At 34.1% G+C, this 18,919-nt stretch overlaps 4 protein-coding genes across 5 annotated transcripts; 1 reads left to right on the top strand and 3 right to left on the bottom strand.

The window, feature by feature from the left end:
• Positions 1-1,143: 1,143 nt before the first annotated feature.
• On the bottom strand, positions 1,144-3,377 carry Scsalpha1 (Succinyl-coenzyme A synthetase alpha subunit 1). 2 transcript variants are annotated; one of them, XM_065361366.1, is made up of 8 exons: positions 3,207-3,377; positions 2,942-3,000; positions 2,636-2,865; positions 2,219-2,440; positions 2,026-2,130; positions 1,776-1,955; positions 1,561-1,695; positions 1,144-1,489 (listed from the first exon to the last, which is right to left on the bottom strand). In XM_065361366.1, exons 2-8 carry the CDS (start codon positions 2,976-2,978, stop codon positions 1,409-1,411), a joined length of 990 nt encoding a protein of 329 aa, XP_065217438.1. In that variant the 5' UTR covers positions 2,979-3,000; positions 3,207-3,377; the 3' UTR covers positions 1,144-1,408. The 2 variants fall into 2 exon arrangements, with proteins under 2 accessions (XP_065217438.1, XP_065217439.1); XM_065361367.1 differs by lacking the exon at positions 3,207-3,377 and having other exon boundaries at positions 2,942-3,111.
• A 1,474-nt stretch (positions 3,378-4,851) lies between these two features.
• On the bottom strand, positions 4,852-6,592 carry LOC135843462 (uncharacterized). Its single transcript, XM_065361368.1, has 2 exons — positions 5,988-6,592; positions 4,852-5,415 (listed from the first exon to the last, which is right to left on the bottom strand). Exons 1-2 carry the CDS (start codon positions 5,994-5,996, stop codon positions 5,029-5,031), a joined length of 396 nt encoding a protein of 131 aa, XP_065217440.1. The 5' UTR covers positions 5,997-6,592; the 3' UTR covers positions 4,852-5,028.
• Positions 6,593-7,864: 1,272 nt separating this feature from the next.
• Positions 7,865-13,290, top strand: Tnks (tankyrase). Its single transcript, XM_065361357.1, has 18 exons — positions 7,865-8,238; positions 8,314-8,538; positions 8,617-8,920; positions 8,988-9,241; positions 9,310-9,431; positions 9,507-9,708; positions 9,779-9,919; positions 10,003-10,129; positions 10,196-10,294; positions 10,392-10,557; positions 10,624-10,843; positions 10,918-11,150; positions 11,222-11,526; positions 11,600-11,760; positions 11,848-12,008; positions 12,094-12,277; positions 12,346-12,611; positions 12,689-13,290. The coding sequence occupies exons 1-18, from the start codon at positions 8,046-8,048 to the stop codon at positions 12,752-12,754; spliced, it is 3,429 nt and encodes a 1,142-aa protein (XP_065217429.1). The 5' UTR covers positions 7,865-8,045; the 3' UTR covers positions 12,755-13,290.
• LOC135843457 (WD repeat-containing protein 11-like) lies at positions 13,275-18,775 on the bottom strand. The gene is made up of 25 exons (XM_065361356.1): positions 18,405-18,775; positions 18,225-18,336; positions 18,010-18,154; positions 17,759-17,935; positions 17,517-17,691; positions 17,280-17,448; positions 17,062-17,203; positions 16,864-16,995; positions 16,665-16,786; positions 16,352-16,590; positions 16,099-16,275; positions 15,911-16,019; positions 15,782-15,833; positions 15,597-15,718; positions 15,309-15,533; positions 15,060-15,234; positions 14,856-14,978; positions 14,618-14,786; positions 14,444-14,549; positions 14,202-14,368; positions 14,029-14,129; positions 13,794-13,963; positions 13,587-13,723; positions 13,442-13,486; positions 13,275-13,371 (listed from the first exon to the last, which is right to left on the bottom strand). The coding sequence occupies exons 1-25, from the start codon at positions 18,518-18,520 to the stop codon at positions 13,350-13,352; spliced, it is 3,429 nt and encodes a 1,142-aa protein (XP_065217428.1). The 5' UTR covers positions 18,521-18,775; the 3' UTR covers positions 13,275-13,349.
• Positions 18,776-18,919: the final 144 nt, after the last annotated feature.

Raw genomic sequence — 18,919 nt, forward strand, 5'->3', positions numbered from 1 at the left:
ATCAATAGTCGAAACATGATCGAGAACGTGAGAAAAATTCACGTCCGGATGAGAGAAGAGAAAGAGGCAAGAAAGTCATTAATTTTCGTCGTAGAGACAACGGTAGCAGATGTCGAGAATTTCACGGACGATTATATCAATTTTAAAAACAGTACATGCTAAAGCACGTATTTTACAATGTCACAGAGTTTGATTATCAAATGGCAGAATTAATTCGCAATTTATCTTTACGAATAATAGATGAAGTTTGGTTTTTGTTATGTGTACTGACAGGAAGTGAAAAATTGAAATGACGTTTTCAGCTGTGAATCATTTTCAATAGAATTTGAGTTGTTTGATTTTGAAAAAAAAAATTTCCCCCTTTCCCTGATTGGCCAAAATTTTCAAGTCAACTTGAGGCGTGTAATACATCGATAGCGTTTTTTTTTGGATGCACTGAACTCTGATATGAGCACCGTTTTTTGATTGGTCTCCCTGTAGGGCCTCTGATACCTTCCCCCCTTCCTCATTAGTCATTCATTACAGTCTAAATTCGAACAAATATTCATCTAAAGGCTAATTACGAGTTTACGACATATCGTTTAACGTATTTTCAAGGATGCGGGGGCACGAATAAAACCGTAATTCTTCGATTAGACCTTCTGTGAGCCCCAAGCATCCCTCTCAGATCAAATAGGGGGAGGAAGAGAGCTGCACGAATCAATGTGTCAAATTATCAAGAGCAATTATTTGTTGTTTTTTTTTTAATATTTTGGGGATAGGGAGGGGGGAGCTAAGGGCTCTAAATCGAGGTCGAAATCAAAACTTTGGTTGAATTATAGCATGAGATGATCGAATGAGATGAATCTTTGCAAATTTTCCAAGTCCTGAAACGAAAATGAAAATTTGGCTCGATAGCTTCTTCAGTTCTAAGTATTATGATACCTACTTTTTTGCACGACTGCCTCTTAGAAATCAGTTTCCTCTCACTCAAACCCCTCCCTCCCCTCCTTCCTACAAATAAATAAATTCGTTCCTTCCTGCCTTCCTCCCATAAACAGAAATCTTTCAAAAAAAAAAAAAAAGGAAACTTCATCCAATTTAACGAAAATTACCCATAATAATTAGCTACGTTTAAACAATAAAATAAATCGTATCCCCAAATTTCGCTGGAATTTAGCAAGACAATATTTATTTCAATTTTTTTTTTCAACTACGTTAGAATAATAATTACGTAATAAATATTCGTACAATATACGAGTACATAATACATCAAAAAAGCATTCAAATTCAACAAAACAGAAAAATGTAACGATATTACATGAAATAAAAAGTACAAAACGCGGTGTGCAAATTGTTCCAGTGAAAGAGAGAGATAAATCTTAGAGAATAATCCCGACGCAGTAAAATAATAATAACAACCGAGGCTTTAGGCGAGATTTTTCTGTCGCATACATTTCAATAATTCTGTACCCATTTGTGCAGGACTCCTCGTCACAACAACACCGGCCTGAAGTAACGAAAGAAAAACATTACAAAGTGATTCGATAAATTGGAAAAAAATGTGTTACAAAAGCTTACTTTTTCTAAGGCGTTAATTTTATCTTGAGCTCCTCCTTTTCCACCCGAAATAATAGCTCCGGCGTGACCCATACGTCTTCCAGGAGGTGCGGTTAATCCAGCAATGAATGAAACCACTGGTTTAGCATTAGGACCCTGAAAACAAAAATACGATTTATTAATTATTCAACTGGCGTTGAAAACGTCGATAAAATGTGAAAAAAATAATCACGTACTGAGTTGTACTGTGTTAAATAATCGGCGGCATTTTCTTCGGCAACTCCTCCAATTTCTCCTATCAAAATAATACCCTTGGTTTCTGGATCTTGTAAAAATACTTCTAAACAGTCAATAAAATCGGTACCATTGAACGGATCACCGCCAATACCAACGCATAGAGTTTGCCCTAATCCGACCTGTAATTTAAATGGAACTCAGACAAGAGTGCTAATTAAGTTCGCGTGACTAAAATTGAATCTTAATAACCTGCGTTGTCTGGTGAACTGCTTCATACGTCAGAGTACCCGACCGTGATACGATACCAATTACTCCTTTTTGATGCACGTGGCCGGGCATTATACCGATTTTACACTAGAGAACACGTTGAAATTGAAATCACATGTTAGGTATACGTCGAAGATGATGGATGAATAATAACACGAGGGAAAACATTACATACTTGCTCGGGGGCGATGATACCGGGACAATTTGGGCCAATCAATCTAGATTTATTTTGTCTAACTAATAGATGTTTTACTTTAACCATATCCTGTTGTGGGATACCTTCGGTAATACATACAATCAAAGGCATTTCAGCTTCGATAGCTTCGATGATTGCTTTAGCAGCGCCTGCCGGAGGTACGTAAATAACGGTAGCATCAGCATTAGTGGCATCTTTCGCCTAGCGGAAGAGAATTTATACATCGATGATAAGCGATTATAACACAATACGTCATTTCGATACGAAAATATACACAAATAAACATTGTTTGTAAAAGAGAGATAAAAGTTAAAGTTCAAAGGACGTTATTTATCTATAGAAGAAGAATGTATTAATAAAAAAAATATTCATTTAAATAGTTTTTCGCAAAATTACCTCTCTGACGGAATTAAATACGGGTAGGTCTAGATGTGTTTTACCACCTTTGCCAGGTGAAACACCACCGACGACTTTTGTACCATATTCTAATGCTTGTTTGCTATGGAAAGTGCCCTGTTTACCGGTGAAACCTTGGCAAATAACTTTAGTACTGGCAGTGAGTTTTAAATTTGGCCTCGTAGCCGAATACGCGTTGCTGCTGTATCGAACATTACTCAACTGTTGACCTGAAAACAACGAACACCAAATTTGAAATAAACCATAAAAGTACGATAAAAATGTAACACTTTAAGTTATACGAACCAATAACGCGAGAAAAAATTCTTGCAGAAAGCACCATGATTGAATTCACTTGAAAATAGCTGAAAAAATAAGATCACTATGAAATAAATAAATTATTGGCATCACCGATGCATTACTTTATATCACAACTGCACCCGAACGCGTTTGATTCAAGAACTATCTCAATTGAAATTGTAATTCGATAATTTTTCAAATGAGTAATAAGAATGACCTTTATACGAATGAAAATTACATAACAACTAAAAGATATGCAATATCAACTTACTTTTACGAATTGTACCAAGATTCAGTTTTGAAGACTAGATATCATATTAAGTACACTCGCGAATTTAATATCGAACATTTATTTTATAAAAACGAATAAAAAGTTTCTATTTGAACCATTTTCGAATTAATTCCTCTTCCTCAAAAAAGCTGCGTTAACCTTGATAATTTTGCTTTAAAGTGTTTTCAGCAGACAGCTTTTCTTGTTATCAGTTTCCAATCAGTGTTACACTTTGACGTAATTTTTTTTCTCCTTAATATTTTTTATTTTTATCGAAGTAAAATGTAATTTATTTTTAATTGTGTGCAATTAACTTGACATTAATTCATCGAGCACGAATAAATACAAATTATTGAGCAGATAGCTTATCACATTTGCATGAACTTTGGGATCACTGTTACGTAATTTTATAGAAACAAAAGGAGTAAAGTAACACCAAAGGAATGCCATTTCGACTGAAACAAAATTTGAAAAGAGTGAGAATAGAGTAGGTAGGTCTAGGTACATAATTTATAATCAGAAAAATTGCTCAAACAATTTTTAAATTCAATATCCATTCAAAATCTGTTTAAAAGCTGTGTTCAAAGGTATGCAGCGATGATTATAAAATGTTATTGTGTACTTCAAACAATCTAAAAATTAAATTTGGAATTTTTTGACTTATCGAATTTTGACTCGTTCGTACGCGGGAGGGGACTTTCTGAACCTATATCCTTATGATATTAATTATTATGAATTGTTCGTCTCATAACATGAAATTATTCACTATCAAAATTTCAGATTTCACGTTTAGGTTCTTTCAAAAAAATAATCCATCGTCTATCCCTTTCATCAAGTATGAGCAAACTTTCGATCACCATACTATGTACATGCACGTAAAATTGTGAAAATACAGAAATGAATTGCAAAAGTTCATTCATTTCGATCTACAACGACGAATCATAAATTCAAAAACTTCTCATTTCAATCGAAACTGGTGCAAAATTGTTAATGGGACGAGTGATGATCATCAGTTTCCTACCTTTACATCTCTACTCGTGCTTTTTCATTTTTTTTTCATGGTCAAGGTAACCAACTAGTTGATAAGACAAAAAAGTAGCATTCCAAAATAATTTTTCTCGAAGATAAAATAATGAAAATTTCAAGTGTAAGTTCAAGTAGGCAGATAACACTCGATGTAGTCGTGTAACGGATCGTCAGATACTACGATAGGATAAAACTATAAAATTGATACGAACTGCTTTTCTTACTCGACAATAGAGCTAATTTTCATATTGATTAAAATATTAAAAATTTCAACTCTCTTCAATTACCTATTCTCAACAATATAAAATCCGGAATACCTACATCAAATCCTGTTCATCTTGTAAAATAAACATTTTTTTAAAGAATAAAATAAGTAGGTATAATTTTCTCATTTCACACTTTCACATCAAATAATAATAATCTCAAATACTATAGGCCTAATAGCGAGCCTATATAACAGAATAAGTAATAGCTTTCAGCTTATCGATGTTCAGAAAATATCGTTCCGGTAAATTATTGAAATTGGCCAAGATGAATGCATTTTTTATGATAGACTAATAGCATAGATAAATATATCTAGGTACCTAAGGTAGGTAGTATAAAAAGTACAACATTCGCGTAAGAATTGATTTTAAAAATTTATTTCATTTTTTAAAATCAAGAATACATAATGATATTATAAATTACGAGATTATACAAAATATAACCTTTTTATACAAAAACGTTTGATACAAAAATGAGGTATCGAAAAATTAAGGGAAAAAAACTTGAAATATCATTTTGGCTCATTTATAATTTAATATTTTCCGTATTTTCCAAATCCGTGACCTCCGTGAACGGCATAATTTTCATAAGTTGGGAATCCACTAGCGTAACCAGGATATACAGAGCCCACTGATCCTACTGATCCTACGGAAGGATATTTGCCATAATAGTTGTTTCCGACTCCGTACGTTGCATAAGTAGGATAAGCAGCATAACTAGTAGGATAACTAGTGTAGGGATTTGCTACGACAGGATTTGATTGCACTCCAGTACCCCATCCGCTGTATCCTCTTCCTCCTTGATTAAATATATCCCAAATTGTTTCTGCGGTATTCAAATCTCTCTCGATTGGGATATTTGCAGGGTAGGCGTATGCGATGCATAGTAAAGATGATAAAATCACGAAAGAACTGGTTACCTTTAAAAATGAGAGATTGATTAGGATCATTGATAGGAAATTTTCAATATTTTTAATGACTATAGATAATGGATCATGTGAACGACCATTTAGTATCTCCATTATAATTCAACATTATTTAATTAATGTATCGAAATAGGTGCTTCTTTTCCTCCAGAAAGTCATTCATTATCATCCATCATTATTGGATATTGAAAACCAAAAATAATAATCAAAATAGTAAAATTAATGCAATTCGAAAAATATGCATTTTATGCCATTTCTTTTATCAAGGCAGAAGCAATTAATAGTTGTAGTAGGTATAGGTACGAGTATTACAAAAATAATAAGTAAGCACAAAGCAGACAGATGAATCAAAGAGAACTCAAAAAAGTAGCATTTATTTTGAAAAATTCTGCCAATTGGGAAAAGAGTAAAATATAAAATTCAAATTTAATTTAATATTGAAAAAAAATTAAATTTAAAAAAACGAAAAAAATAAAAATAAAAATTTACCAATAATTGAAAAAAAAATGAAAAACTTTTAATCGCGCGTGTTAAGTTTTATTAATAAAAATGTTCCAGGTACTCACCGTATTCATTATTGTAGGTATATTTTTGATATTAATTTTACCACTTCACGATCACGATATATGTCACCAACTGACACTTACAAAGTAATGAATAATCTTACGACGAAAAAAAAATCACCTATAGGTATAATGGACGTGGGGTTTCCGCTTATTTTTTTATTATGTGACCGATAATGAAGTCCAAGGCTTGAGTAGCAAGGCTTACGTAAAGAATGTGCTTCTTCAAAGAAGTAGAAGGGTAATGCACTACTAGCAACAAAATGATGCAGTTATTCAAATGAAGGTCATTAATCCTTTGAGTAGAGAAAAAAAAACAAAAAAACGTAGGCCTATTACAGTTGTGATCTCGCACGCAGCATCTTCTCGAGCAAAACTAGATTTGACCTGACGCATTTTACGTGTTTATCGGCCTCATCTTCAATCGAAGCACGAAATACGTCTCAAGGTGCATCTGCAGCAGCTACAATGTAAGAGCAACTTTTTAGGGTAATTTATTAACTCGAAAATGTCCTTTCGAACAAGTTTTCAACCCGTAGGGGTAATTAGAATCTTCTAGATTGAGAATGTGAACCTGTTTCAAAATTCGAACCAGCAGATGCTTTTGTTTTTAACTTTGAAAATTAAAACTTACGGTTTCGAGGAATTGACGATGAGTGAGACGATAAATAGGTAGGTAGGTACGTGGTACATAAGATCCAACATTGCTTTAATTGAAATGTATACCTAAGATGTGTTAATTGGTGAACATTTTTAAGTAGTTTGCGTCTGGTCAATATTGATCATCGTAGGTAATCTATGTGTTAATGAAATGGACCTTACATTTTGTCACATAGAAACCTTGTGAGTTGTGATTTTTTGTGATGAATGAATCTTCGAAATTACGTAACGTATTTATAGAAAAATTGCGAATTCGAGTTAGCTTAAGGTGATAATTATCCAAATAACTATGAGTGTGACACGTTTCAATGGGTATTTCTATGAAAATTGACAAATCGGTGCCTATATAACTATAAGTTGGGTATAGGTATACGCAATTTATTATTATTTTCTGTAATTTTTCCCGAAATGAATCACTCTTGTGAAAGGATTCTCTACAAAATTGCATTGCACTCTCATTGGCCAAATCATTTCGTAGAAATTAAAAACCAAAAAAAAAATCTTCAATAAAATAAAATAAAATTGTAGTGGAATCTCAATTTTATTTTTCTAGTTAGTTCCTTACACGATTGACTCGAGATTGAATTAAAATTAAACTCAAAGCTCAAAATGAAGATGAATCAGGGAAAATGTGAAAATTACTGTTTACAAATTGTGCAATGCATAAAACAATACCTACGCTTATATTGATTTTATTCCTAACTAAAATTGTGCAGTACAATCTTTTTCACCATTTCCTACCAAGTTCTTAATTCAAAATTCAAATCAATCATGCAGTTCAATCTCTTTAACGAGAATTATTCTTTTTTTTGTAGAATCCAACTTGAGTATATGAGCTGCTTATTATTTGGTCAAGCCTTGAAATAAAACAATGTCGTTGTCGTATTTGCTGTACCTAGTTGAAGTACTTACCTCGAGTATTGTACGAGTACTTTACTTGTATGACTTGAGTTAGTATTTCGTCTTACTTAGATCATCTGAGAGGAAGTGGGTTCCCATAGAATGGGGTATTTAATTTTATTTTTAAATACAAATTATAAAACAAGGGAAAACTTGGTGAAATTAGTTCACATGCAGGTTAATGATGAATTAAATATTCAAAATGGGCATGAACCTATCTCTTTAATTTCCTACGCGAATCGAAAGGGGAAAAAAGGGAAATTTAGCTTCTTTCATCAGGCGACTCCGAGAAAGTAAGATATTCGAGTTGGTTGAACTGACAAAGATGTAAAAAAATTGTGTTTTTTTTTGTTTCTCACAAACGTAGATAGTAGATACAGAAAGGATTAATTTAATTAATGTATACGAATCAATGGCCCTATTTCCGTAAATTTCTCGAACCCTGTGTACCGTTTCGAGTTTCGTTTTAAATCATGAGAAGTGATCAGATCAGCTGACGATATGAATCGAAGACCTTTGTATTCAACTTCGAGCGATATTCTATCCATCACCACTAACAATGATCCACTACGAGAACTCTTCGAAGCCTGCAAATCTGGAGATCTAGTTAAAGTAAAAAAATTGGTAACATCTCAGACAGTGAATGCTCGAGATACTGCAGGAAGGAAATCCACTCCTTTGCATTTTGCAGCAGGTCAGTATGGCTTATTCAATGTATACTTTGTTTGATCTAACTTCAATCATTACTCATTACGTAATCTGGTGTTAGGTTATGGGAGAAGAGACGTTGTTGAATTCCTTTTATCAGCTGGAGCTCAAATTCAAGCTCGCGACGATGGTGGTCTTCACCCTATTCATAATGCTTGTTCGTTCGGACATGCTGATGTTGTAAGACTACTGCTGGAAGCTGGAGCTAATCCTAATGTTCGTGATAACTGGAACTTCACACCTCTGCACGAAGCTGCGTTGAAAGGCAAAGCTGAAGTCTGTATAGGTATGTTCGAATCAAGTCTTGCTCTCATTACGTAGGTATTTGTAAACATGTGGTATTAATTTCATACACGTATTGTAGCTTTATTGCAACATGGGGCCGATATAAATATTCGTACCACCGAAGGAAAAACTGCGCTAGATCTTGCCGAAGCTGGTACTAGAGCCGTACTTAGTGGAGAGTATCGTAAAGAAGAAGTATTGGAAGCTGCCAGATCCGGAGCCGAGGATAAATTAACAGCTTTACTCAATCCGTTGAATGTAAACTGTCATGCGAGTGATGGTCGTAGATCAACTCCTTTGCATTTAGCTGCTGGTTACAATCGTATTCGAGTAGTACAATTATTATTACAACATGGAGCCGATGTCCATGCTAAAGATAAAGGGTAAGTTGTAAATGAAATGATAATATTGTAAAGGATACAGAATTCTAATCTCGTATGTTGTTTGCAGAGGATTAGTACCTTTACACAACGCTTGCTCCTACGGTCATTTTGAAGTGACTGAAATGTTGATTAAACACGGAGCCAATGTAAATGCCATGGATTTATGGCAATTTACTCCTCTTCACGAAGCTGCTTCTAAATCGCGAGTAGAAGTTTGTTCTTTACTATTGAGCGAAGGAGCTGATCCTACTTTACTAAACTGTCATTCCAAATCTGCTATCGATGTAGCACCTACGAGAGAACTGCAAGAAAAATTATCTCGTAAGTATGCTACCTAGTTTAGGAATTCGGTCTAGTGTAATTTTACTAAATTATTTTTCAATTTGCAGTCGAATATAAAGGTCACTGCCTTCTTGACGCCTGCAGAATAGCTGATCCAGCCAGAGTTAAGAAATACATTTCTTCTGACGTAGTCAACTTCAAACATCCGTACACTGGTAACACTCCTTTGGTGAGTATCGATTCGAGACGAATATTTTGGCATTTTGTAACGAAATGGAATTAATTTTGTTTTATATTTTTATAGCATGTAGTTGCAGCATCACCGTATCCTAAACGAAAACAAGTATTGGAAATTTTAGTTCGAAAAGGCGCTCATTTAAACGAAAAGAACAAAGAATTTTTAACTCCTTTGCATATCGCTTGCGATATGTCTCATTATGATCTCATGGATTCTTTACTTCGAATGGGAGCCAAAGTTAACGCATTAGATGCATTTGGGCAAACTGGTTCGTATCGATGTTTGTATTCTACGGTGACGTATTTCTTTTCTTTACTAATTTTGTTTTCTCTCTGTAGCTTTACACAGATGTGCTCGTGACGACAATGCTCAAGCTTGTCATATACTTTTAACTTATAATGTAGATACATCCATTATATCTATACAAGGTTTTACTGCTATGCAATTAGCAAGTGATAATATTAAATCGATTTTACAAGGTAACTCAATTTTCGTGTGTCTCATATGTACAGTAGAAATTTCATCTCATGAGTTGTACTTATATTCATTTTTCATTTTATAGCACCTCCTGCCGTTATTGATTTAGAAACTCAGTTATTAGAAGCCTCAAAATCTGGTGACTGTGATCAGGTTAAAAGACTGTTAACCACTTATCCTCATATTGTAAATTGCCGAGATCTCGATGGAAGGTAAATAGGTTTACTTGATCGATCTGCGTATTATCGAACATCGTATTTAATTTTTACTTGTTTTAGGCATTCAACTCCATTGCATTTCGCAGCCGGTTATAATCGTGTTGCTGTAGTCGAATACCTTTTATCTAAAGGAGCAGATGTTCATGCCAAAGATAAAGGGTAAACTCGCTCAACATCTTATTAATCTTATCCTTTCAAAATTTTTACCACTACTGACTCAAAGAACAAGCATTTACTTATTTAAAACTTCTTTCAGGGGATTGGTTCCGTTACACAATGCTTGTTCTTACGGACACTACGAAGTTACTGAAATGCTTGTAAAACACGGAGCCAACGTGAATGTAGCTGATTTATGGAAATTTACTCCCTTACACGAAGCCGCTGCCAAAGGCAAATATGACATAGTGAAATTACTCTTACAAGTTGGTATTCTATTTTATGAGTTTTTAAAACTCAATTCGGTGATTTAATACGTATCATATTTTCAGCACGGAGCCGATCCCAGTAAAAAGAATCGTGACGGAGCTACTCCTTTAGATTTAGTTAAAGAAGGCGATCAAGATGTGGCTGATTTGTTACGAGGTAACGCTGCACTTCTGGATGCTGCTAAGAAAGGAAATCTCGCTCGTTTACAACGATTGCTAACAGCTGAAAACATGAACTGTAGAGATTTACAAGGACGTAATTCAACGCCGTTGCATTTAGCTGGTTAGTAAAACAAATATTTCCTCATTGATTAAAATGATCGGTTCGTTGACTAAATAAAGATTTGTTTTTCGTAGCCGGGTATAATAATCTGGACGTCGCAGAGTACTTATTGGAGAACGGTGCCGATGTTAATGCTCAAGATAAAGGAGGCCTGATACCTTTACATAATGCATCTTCGTACGGGCACTTGGATATTGCAGCCTTACTCATAAAATACAATACAGCCGTTAATGCCACCGATAAGTGGGGATTTACTCCGTTACACGAGGCTGCTCAAAAAGGTCGAACCCAATTGAGCGCTTTATTGGTAAGTTACGGTACTGAAAAAAACACTACGTGTGTTTGTTCTTCGATAATTTCGAATTTTTCTCCCAATAGTTGGCTCATGGAGCGGATCCGTTTATGAGAAATCAAGAAAATCAAACTCCTCTAGATCTCGCCACCGCTGACGACGTACGTTCGTTATTACAAGACGCTATGGCCTCGCACGACGAAGCCCCTGTAGTACAAATACCTACGGTCGTTTTGCAACAAAACGAAACCGTTGTTATGCCTTCGGGTGCATCTGTATCGTTACCTGTTCCATCGTTTCGTGGCGATGGTTGTTCAGCTCCTGCCTGTAATAGTGAAAATGTTCCTCAAAGTACTCCATGCGTTGCTACCATTCCTGCCTTTTTAAATAGGTTGGTAAATGTGTGGACATTTTACCCCCCATTGTCGAGAAATGAGCTAATATTGTGATTTTTTCGATTACAGCTTAGGTTTAGATCATTTATTGGATTTATTCGAAAGAGAACAAATTACTTTAGATATATTGGCCGAAATGGGTCACGAAGATTTGAAACAAATTGGTATCAGTGCCTATGGTTATCGACATAAACTCATCAAAGGCATTGAAAAACTTATCTCTCAAACTGGTATGTTTTTTTCGATCCTTTTTCAATATAGTGAAAATGAAACAATTTCATTGCAATTTTTTTTATTTGTTTTTGTCGATTTTGCAGGAAGTTCCTCTTTTGGTCCTAATGCGGGTACATTATTGATCGATTTATTACGAGATAATAAAGAATTTATGACCGTCGAAGCCGAACTTCAATCTACCATAAGAGAACATCGCGATAATGGCCAATCTGGCGGTATTTTTAGTTGTTATAATGTGATCAGAGTAAGTAATTTGAATTACGCCTTCAAGTATCAAAAAATTAATCGGTTGAAGAAAATTTTTACATTTTTTTTTTTTAAAATATCAGATACAAAAAGTACAAAATAAAAAATTATGGGATCGATATTGCCATCGACGTGCCGAGGTGGCCGAAGAAAACACCAATCAACCCAACGAACGAATGTTGTTCCACGGATCGCCATTTATCAACGCAATCGTCCAAAAAGGTTTCGATGAACGACACGCTTACATTGGTGGAATGTTCGGGGCTGGTGAGTGAACTCGCGAATATATCTTTCGAGATGATTTGCAAATATCAACGTACTTGTTTTGTTTTCAGGTATTTATTTCGCGGAACATTCGTCCAAGAGTAACCAATACGTGTACGGTATCGGAGGCGGTACTGGATGTCCCACGCATAAAGATAGATCGTGTTATTTATGCCACAGGCATTTATTGCTTTGTCGAGTCACGTTAGGAAAATCATTCTTACAGTTTAACGCCATTAAAATGGCCCACGCACCTCCGGGTCATCATTCTGTTATGGGACGACCTAGCGCTGGAGGATTAAATTTCCCAGAATATGTAGTCTACAGAGGAGAACAAGTAGGCAACATTGTGAACATTTTTTTGCAACATGTGAATATCGAATTACGAGATTTTGTTTTTTTTTTTTAATTTAGGCCTATCCTGAATACCTAATTACCTATCAAATAGTGAAACCGAATGAAAACGCCGAAGCGAGATAAACACTCAAATCTCGAACCAACTTGAGTATCAATTTTCAAACAGCTGAGTTCTATTTCGGTGCAATTTACGTATACAACTGTACCTGATAAATTTTAAACGTGTAATAATATGTTAATTTGTGATCTTCAATGGTGATATTGTAGCTTGATTTTGTAATTTGATTTTTAATAATTTTAACAAATTGTTAACCTGTGTATAATTTTAACTCTGTCGTGAAAACGAATATCGCCCCAGCGGCGATGTGAAGTACTGCGAATCAATAAACGAATAGTATTACAGAAATGGATGCGTGTTTCACTGCCAGTACCGGCAATATCCACTGCCAAAGTTGGATAAAATATATATGTGTATATTGAGCTTGCATAAAAAGCTGCTTTTTCACCGGTTTAATCGATCCATCGAAATGCTTTCCATTTTCTCATTCAAGTTATATTCATAATTATTACCGATGGTAATTTGTTTCATCTTTTTTTTTCTTTCTTTCTTTCTGTCTCTCTTTTTGTTTTTATTAAATAAATGTTTTCGTAAAGTTGAATATGTTTTATTAAAAGTATAAAAATAACGCTATGGTAACGAATCGCGGACAAGATTTGTTCATTTTGCCGATAAATTGTACCTGAAAGAGAGAAAATCGTGTTAATCAATTACAACATTTCGAGATGAAATCAACTTGAAGAGATACGTACTTTTCCAACAAACTGACGAATTTATTTTCAGCCTGTATGCTCAACTGTAAAGATACGAATTAAGGAAAATTTCAGATACCTCAGAATATCGAGAAAATCAAAAAAATATCGATAATGAAAATTTCAAAATATTTCAAAAAGGATATCATCGTTGACGGTGATGTTGAAATTTCTACACGACGACAACAGCAACGCTGCTTTCTCAAATTGACTATTTTGTAACAATATTTCCAAAGCAGATTCCCATTGAAATTGTGAAATTAAAATTAAAACAGCTTCGGCCTAAGAATAAAATAAGCACTATAAAAAAACGTATTAAATTGAAGTATAATGAAAAGTCATCTTCAGTTACCCAATCTCCTTGATTTTTAAAATGCAAAGCGCATTTTTTAACCACGTCGATGGTATCGTCAAATGGCAATGTAGCTTTGGCTAACCACATGGCTGCGCTACATAAACCGTAAGATAATAAATATCTGCAAGCATCGACTCCTTTACCAATCAGGCAAAGTAGCTGTACACCTGAAATTAATAACTCCGAATTAATTCTGTCAAGTTTTAGGCGGCTTTGAAAAATATTTACATACCTTCCCATATTTTACCATTAGCTATGAAATTGGTAGCTACTAATTTAATAGTGCTTTGAGCACTTCCGGTGCCTGTTTGTATGGTAGCCAAAAGACAAGCTCTGGAATTCGATTAAAATATTGAAAAAAAATATAAAATTATTTTCCAAAATAAATGATTTCATTTCACCAACTTGATGGCATCGGCGTAATAATTTGTATTATTGAAATCCGTTTCCAGCAACAGTTGTACTGCTCGATCCATCTCACCCAGTAAAATAAGCCTTTCGATTACTCGTTGAGTGTGTTGGTAATCGCCTCGTTTCCATTCGTGCAATTCAACTTGTTCCAATTGTAATTTCTATAATCAAAGTTTTCCATTAAAAATTCAAATTCAAAAAGTATACTCAATTTTAAAAAATGGCAAAATGGGTACCTGGAATGTATATCGATCACAAAGGTAATCATAAGAGGTATCTAAAGGTTGCAGAGTAAAATATCTATTACTGAATTTATTGCCACTATCTTCAGGTTCATTTTCACTGCAATAAGACAAATCGTATGAGTAGAAAATAATTCCAAGTTTATAAACTTTAATTCTTGAAATTACCATATTGAATTTAAAGTGGAAGCTTGCAAGTAATACAAAGCCACAGTCCAGAATTTCAAATCGTCCAACATTCCCAAAAAAGCAGCCATTAATAGGCTTCTCTCAGCTACACCCATGGTACAAGAACTCAATTCATTCACAGGCAATGAGTCTATTTGCTGTTTGACTTCTGCAAAAGTTGAATGTAAATTCAGTTGAAAATATTTCAAAATGATTCAATTTTTTATATTCGTCTTACCTTTATTGAAATGTTGAGATAAAAATATAGTATTTCGCGAATTTTCACTCTCTTGCATCGAGAACCAAGCGTGAACGACAGTAATCAAATGACTAGGTATTAATGCAGGGCATTTAACAGGAACTAGGAAAAATCCATAACGTTAAGAAATATATATCTTATAAAACATGAAAAAAATTGCTATAATTGGGATAAAGTTGATACCTTCGAAGCAGTAATCCATTAAAGGAGAGAAATAATTTTGAAAGTGAATATCTGTTATCAAAATGCACCCATCTTCGGTGACTAATATAGGTGCATAAGATGTAGCCCAATCGATATCAATGACTTTAACTATATCCTTAGGACATTTCAATTGAGCTATTCTTTCAGAGGCAATCTATTAACAACAATTTGTCATTTAATATCGAAATATATTCCGTTGAAAAAAATCACATAATGTAGGATAATTACTTGTTTCAAATCGTACAAATCTACACCTCCATCGACGAATAAAATCAAAAGTTTCAAATTTCCTTTGCCCGGTGAAAACCTTATTTTTGATATGCAGGTTCGATTTGTATTCACAACTCGAGACGCTTGTTCTTTCAAGTCCCAAATATTTAATTGACCTTCGATATCCGCTTGAATAATTTTATTACTTTTAAACGCTAAAGATGTAATCGGAGCAACCAAATTCTGAAATTGAAAACGAAAAATTAAATTCTCGAAAGAAATCGAGAGGATTTTTCTTTTTATTACCTCGGGCGGAATTTTAATTCCATCTTGCAACGAATTATTGTCTACTGAAAAGTGATAAAGCATGCAATCTGCATCACAAAACACTAAATGTTCTCTGGTAGACGACGGCGATGGTAAATCACCTGCAATGAAATACATTAGTCTGGCATCATACAAAAATTATTCGGAGGACATTTCATTCTTACTTTTATCTTCTGATTTCCTGCGATTTTTTGGATTGTAAATTGGCGACCAATCCTGAAAAAAGGAAATGAAAAATATGATCTTAATTTTTATTGACAAGGGTTGAATAATTGATTGAAAATGAGACTTACCAATGCTTTAACCACCGGGAACTTATCAGGCATACTTCTTACAAAAGATAATTTCTTCAAATTCCAAAGTTCCAATTTACCATCCTTCTTAATGATAACGAAATATTGCCTATTGAATAAATAAATTAATTTAGAACTGATTTCCAACAAATTCATTCGGTAAAGGGATCGATGAGCGAAAGACTTACTTTAAAGGAGAAACACGAATTGACTCGATGGGACTTTCAGCCCCAATATTGGTTCGTATAGCACGATATTGTCCATTGATAATATTGGTAACAAATAATTCATTTTTAACCTTATGGCCACCGGCATCAGTTTGTGACCAAGACAAAACATGAGATATATCACACCATTCGATTCCTCTGTAAAAAAAAAAAGAATTAAATACAGACGGCAGAAAGATACACATTTTAGATTAGAGAAAAATCCAATATTTACCTGACGAGGTTATTATGGACGGAAAATTCTTTACATATAGCTCCAGTGAGAACATTATAAAATAAAATGTGACCAGCACTCGTGCCGATAGCTAAGTAATTAATATTGTCAGCCAGATTACTGGTAATATTTCTCATCATATCCGCTGGACATTTTTTCACCACGGTGATAGGCCAATTGAAATTATTCAAAATTTTATACGTTATGATCCTTAAATTCGTCGGCATATTTAGTTTATCCTGGAAATCAAATGAAATATATATGCTTATTGCGAAGTTGATTAACATCGTAACGAATGGACTAACAGACTAACCGTTGTAGAAGGAGGGAAAATATCGCTCAGCAAACGATTATTCTGCTTCTTTCCATCGCCTCGATTTTCATTGGTTTTTTCTACTTCTAAAAAGACCAATCGTCCAGTATTCAGTACCAAACCTGCGAAACGAAATTCATTTTTTTTAGGTTAAAATAGATATCGCTTCATTTGAAGAAAAAGTGGCAATGTTATTTACAAATTTGTTTTTCGGTGATTGGACACGCAGCAATGCTTAATATTTTCATTCCCTTTACTTGTCGAACAGGTTCACTTTGACAGCGATAATCGTACCAGAGAAATTTTTCAGAATAAGCAGGCGTCAAAGTATCTGTAAAATATTACGTTGAATAATTTTTTTCTCGAAATAAGTAAAAAAAAAAACAACAATAATTACCTAATTTGCTGGCCGGATCTAACGGCGTGTCAAATGGTGAAGCCATCATAAAAGTTGAATTGCTCCTTCTACGAACTCGAACGCTAACATTACCGGTTTCGTGAAGACAATACAGTATATCTCTCTGGTTGCACGAAATAATCTAAGAAAGCGGAAACCAAATTATTATACATCTTTTAAAATTATACCTACTTGTAGGTACATCTATGTTGACTTACTTGTAGAAGAGGTGACGCTGTTTTATCAATTGATATTACTCCTACGGTCATATTGATATGTAAATCGATTAATAAAATATCTCGTTGATACAACAATATAATATGATTTCTTAAAGATCTATGATAAGACAATTGCAGACATTCTGATATGGTCATTGTATCTTCAGGTCTGAAAAAATTCAAAAAGTTAGAAACATTTCAAATTTACGAAGTTATCAAATAATGAACTATACAAACTTGGGTTTATTTTCACCAACAACCAGTCCACGCATTAATTTCTTAAGCCTATCTCTAGTTCTTAGATTTTCTTCTGTTAATCGTGGACTCGAAATGTAAAATTTTCGTCCATTTGTCGATGGGATTTTTGAAACGGAGAATTCATCGACGAACAATATGCAATCGGGGCAAAGAACTGTAATAAAGCATACATTGAGAAAATACGTACAATAAAAGAGAAATGCTTTAAAATGAATACGTACAAGCTAATTTAGTTCCGTCAAAAGGATCAAAACTGAAAGTAGATAAAATATCAGTAAAACTTTTCTTCCATTCTTTCCAGCCTTTATTTACATTCCAAATGACTAAGCTGTACGGGGAATGTAACGCAGCTAGATACAGATGATCATCTTTATTCGTACGAGGGACCCATTCAATTGCTACAAAATAAATTAGATAAGTTAATTTCTAACAGAAAATTATGACTATGGTGGTTTTTGTGATCTCTATGTACCTAAAACGGGTTTATTTCCTTCTTGCACAAAAGAGACCAATTTCGCCTCTTTGACGTTCCAAAATCCGATACATCCGCTCGTATCTGCAGAAACCAAACTCAGATTCAAAGCATCGTCATCTTCCCGAATGGGACTCCAGAGAATCTGAAAAAGTACATTAATGGTACAATGGTTCGTAGAGAAAAAGAGAAACACTTTAGAATATTGAATGAACCTTTTTTATGGGAGATTTATGTCGGGACAGACACTGCACTTGCTGTACATTTTTCGTATCGACGATTACTACGTTACATTGAGCAGCATACGCTAATAAACCATGCCAACCCCTGAAAAAATAGAAGTGGGTTAGATCGTAAATTGATTATGAAATTCAGTTCTGATTAGAAAAAATTACCAGTCGATTGCTCCTCTATTGGCTGAATGGCATTGTGAAGTTATTATTCGAGGGACAACTGAACATTTTGTCGGATTTTCCAACTCGGTGGCATTGAAAATATCTTTCACTTCCATTATTCAGTGCTTATCATAATTATTTCCTGTACTGCTGGGTGATTTCAAGCTGCAAATCAAACACTCGAAAATCTATGCCGGAAAATCTGATATCAAAATGATTAGAAATGGAAAAGATACAGATGATCATGAGAATGAACTGAAGAGAATAATTAAATACACGATGGAAATTTTATATAACTTGAACTTATTCTGAAACAAATTTTAGTGAACATAAATTATTTTATCTCAAAATCGAGTGTTTATTTACTTCAAAGAGAAAATCTGAGAAACAGACACATCACTACAAAAAATGAAAATTCTCGGAAAATTTTTCATTCTAATTTTCAACCAATGAAAATGAAGGAAACTTTTTTTTTCAACCAATCAAAACACTGTAACGAAAATCATCATTCGAAT

The sequence above is a fragment of the Planococcus citri genome, chromosome 4 (assembly GCF_950023065.1).
Source record: "Planococcus citri chromosome 4, ihPlaCitr1.1, whole genome shotgun sequence".
Taxonomy (NCBI): Eukaryota; Metazoa; Arthropoda; class Insecta; order Hemiptera; family Pseudococcidae; genus Planococcus; species Planococcus citri.

Coding starts and splice junctions, on each gene's coding strand:
- Tnks (XM_065361357.1), top strand. CDS start 8,046: ATGAATCGAAGACCTTTGTATTCAACTTCGAGCGATATTCTATCCATC. Junction 10,558..10,623: donor TAGTGAAATTACTCTTACAA/GTTGGTATTCTA, acceptor TCATATTTTCAG/CACGGAGCCGATCCCAGTAA. Junction 12,612..12,688: donor TAGTCTACAGAGGAGAACAA/GTAGGCAACATT, acceptor TTTTTAATTTAG/GCCTATCCTGAATACCTAAT.
- Scsalpha1 (XM_065361366.1), bottom strand. CDS start 2,978: ATGGTGCTTTCTGCAAGAATTTTTTCTCGCGTTATTG. Junction 1,696..1,775: donor ATTTAACACAGTACAACTCA/GTACGTGATTAT, acceptor TTTTGTTTTCAG/GGTCCTAATGCTAAACCAGT. Junction 1,490..1,560: donor AAATTAACGCCTTAGAAAAA/GTAAGCTTTTGT, acceptor TCGTTACTTCAG/GCCGGTGTTGTTGTGACGAG.
- LOC135843457 (XM_065361356.1), bottom strand. CDS start 18,520: ATGGAAGTGAAAGATATTTTCAATGCCACCGAGTTGGAAAATCCGACA. Junction 14,979..15,059: donor AATGGATTACTGCTTCGAAG/GTATCAACTTTA, acceptor GATTTTTCCTAG/TTCCTGTTAAATGCCCTGCA. Junction 14,787..14,855: donor ATCTCAACATTTCAATAAAG/GTAAGACGAATA, acceptor CAACTTTTGCAG/AAGTCAAACAGCAAATAGAC.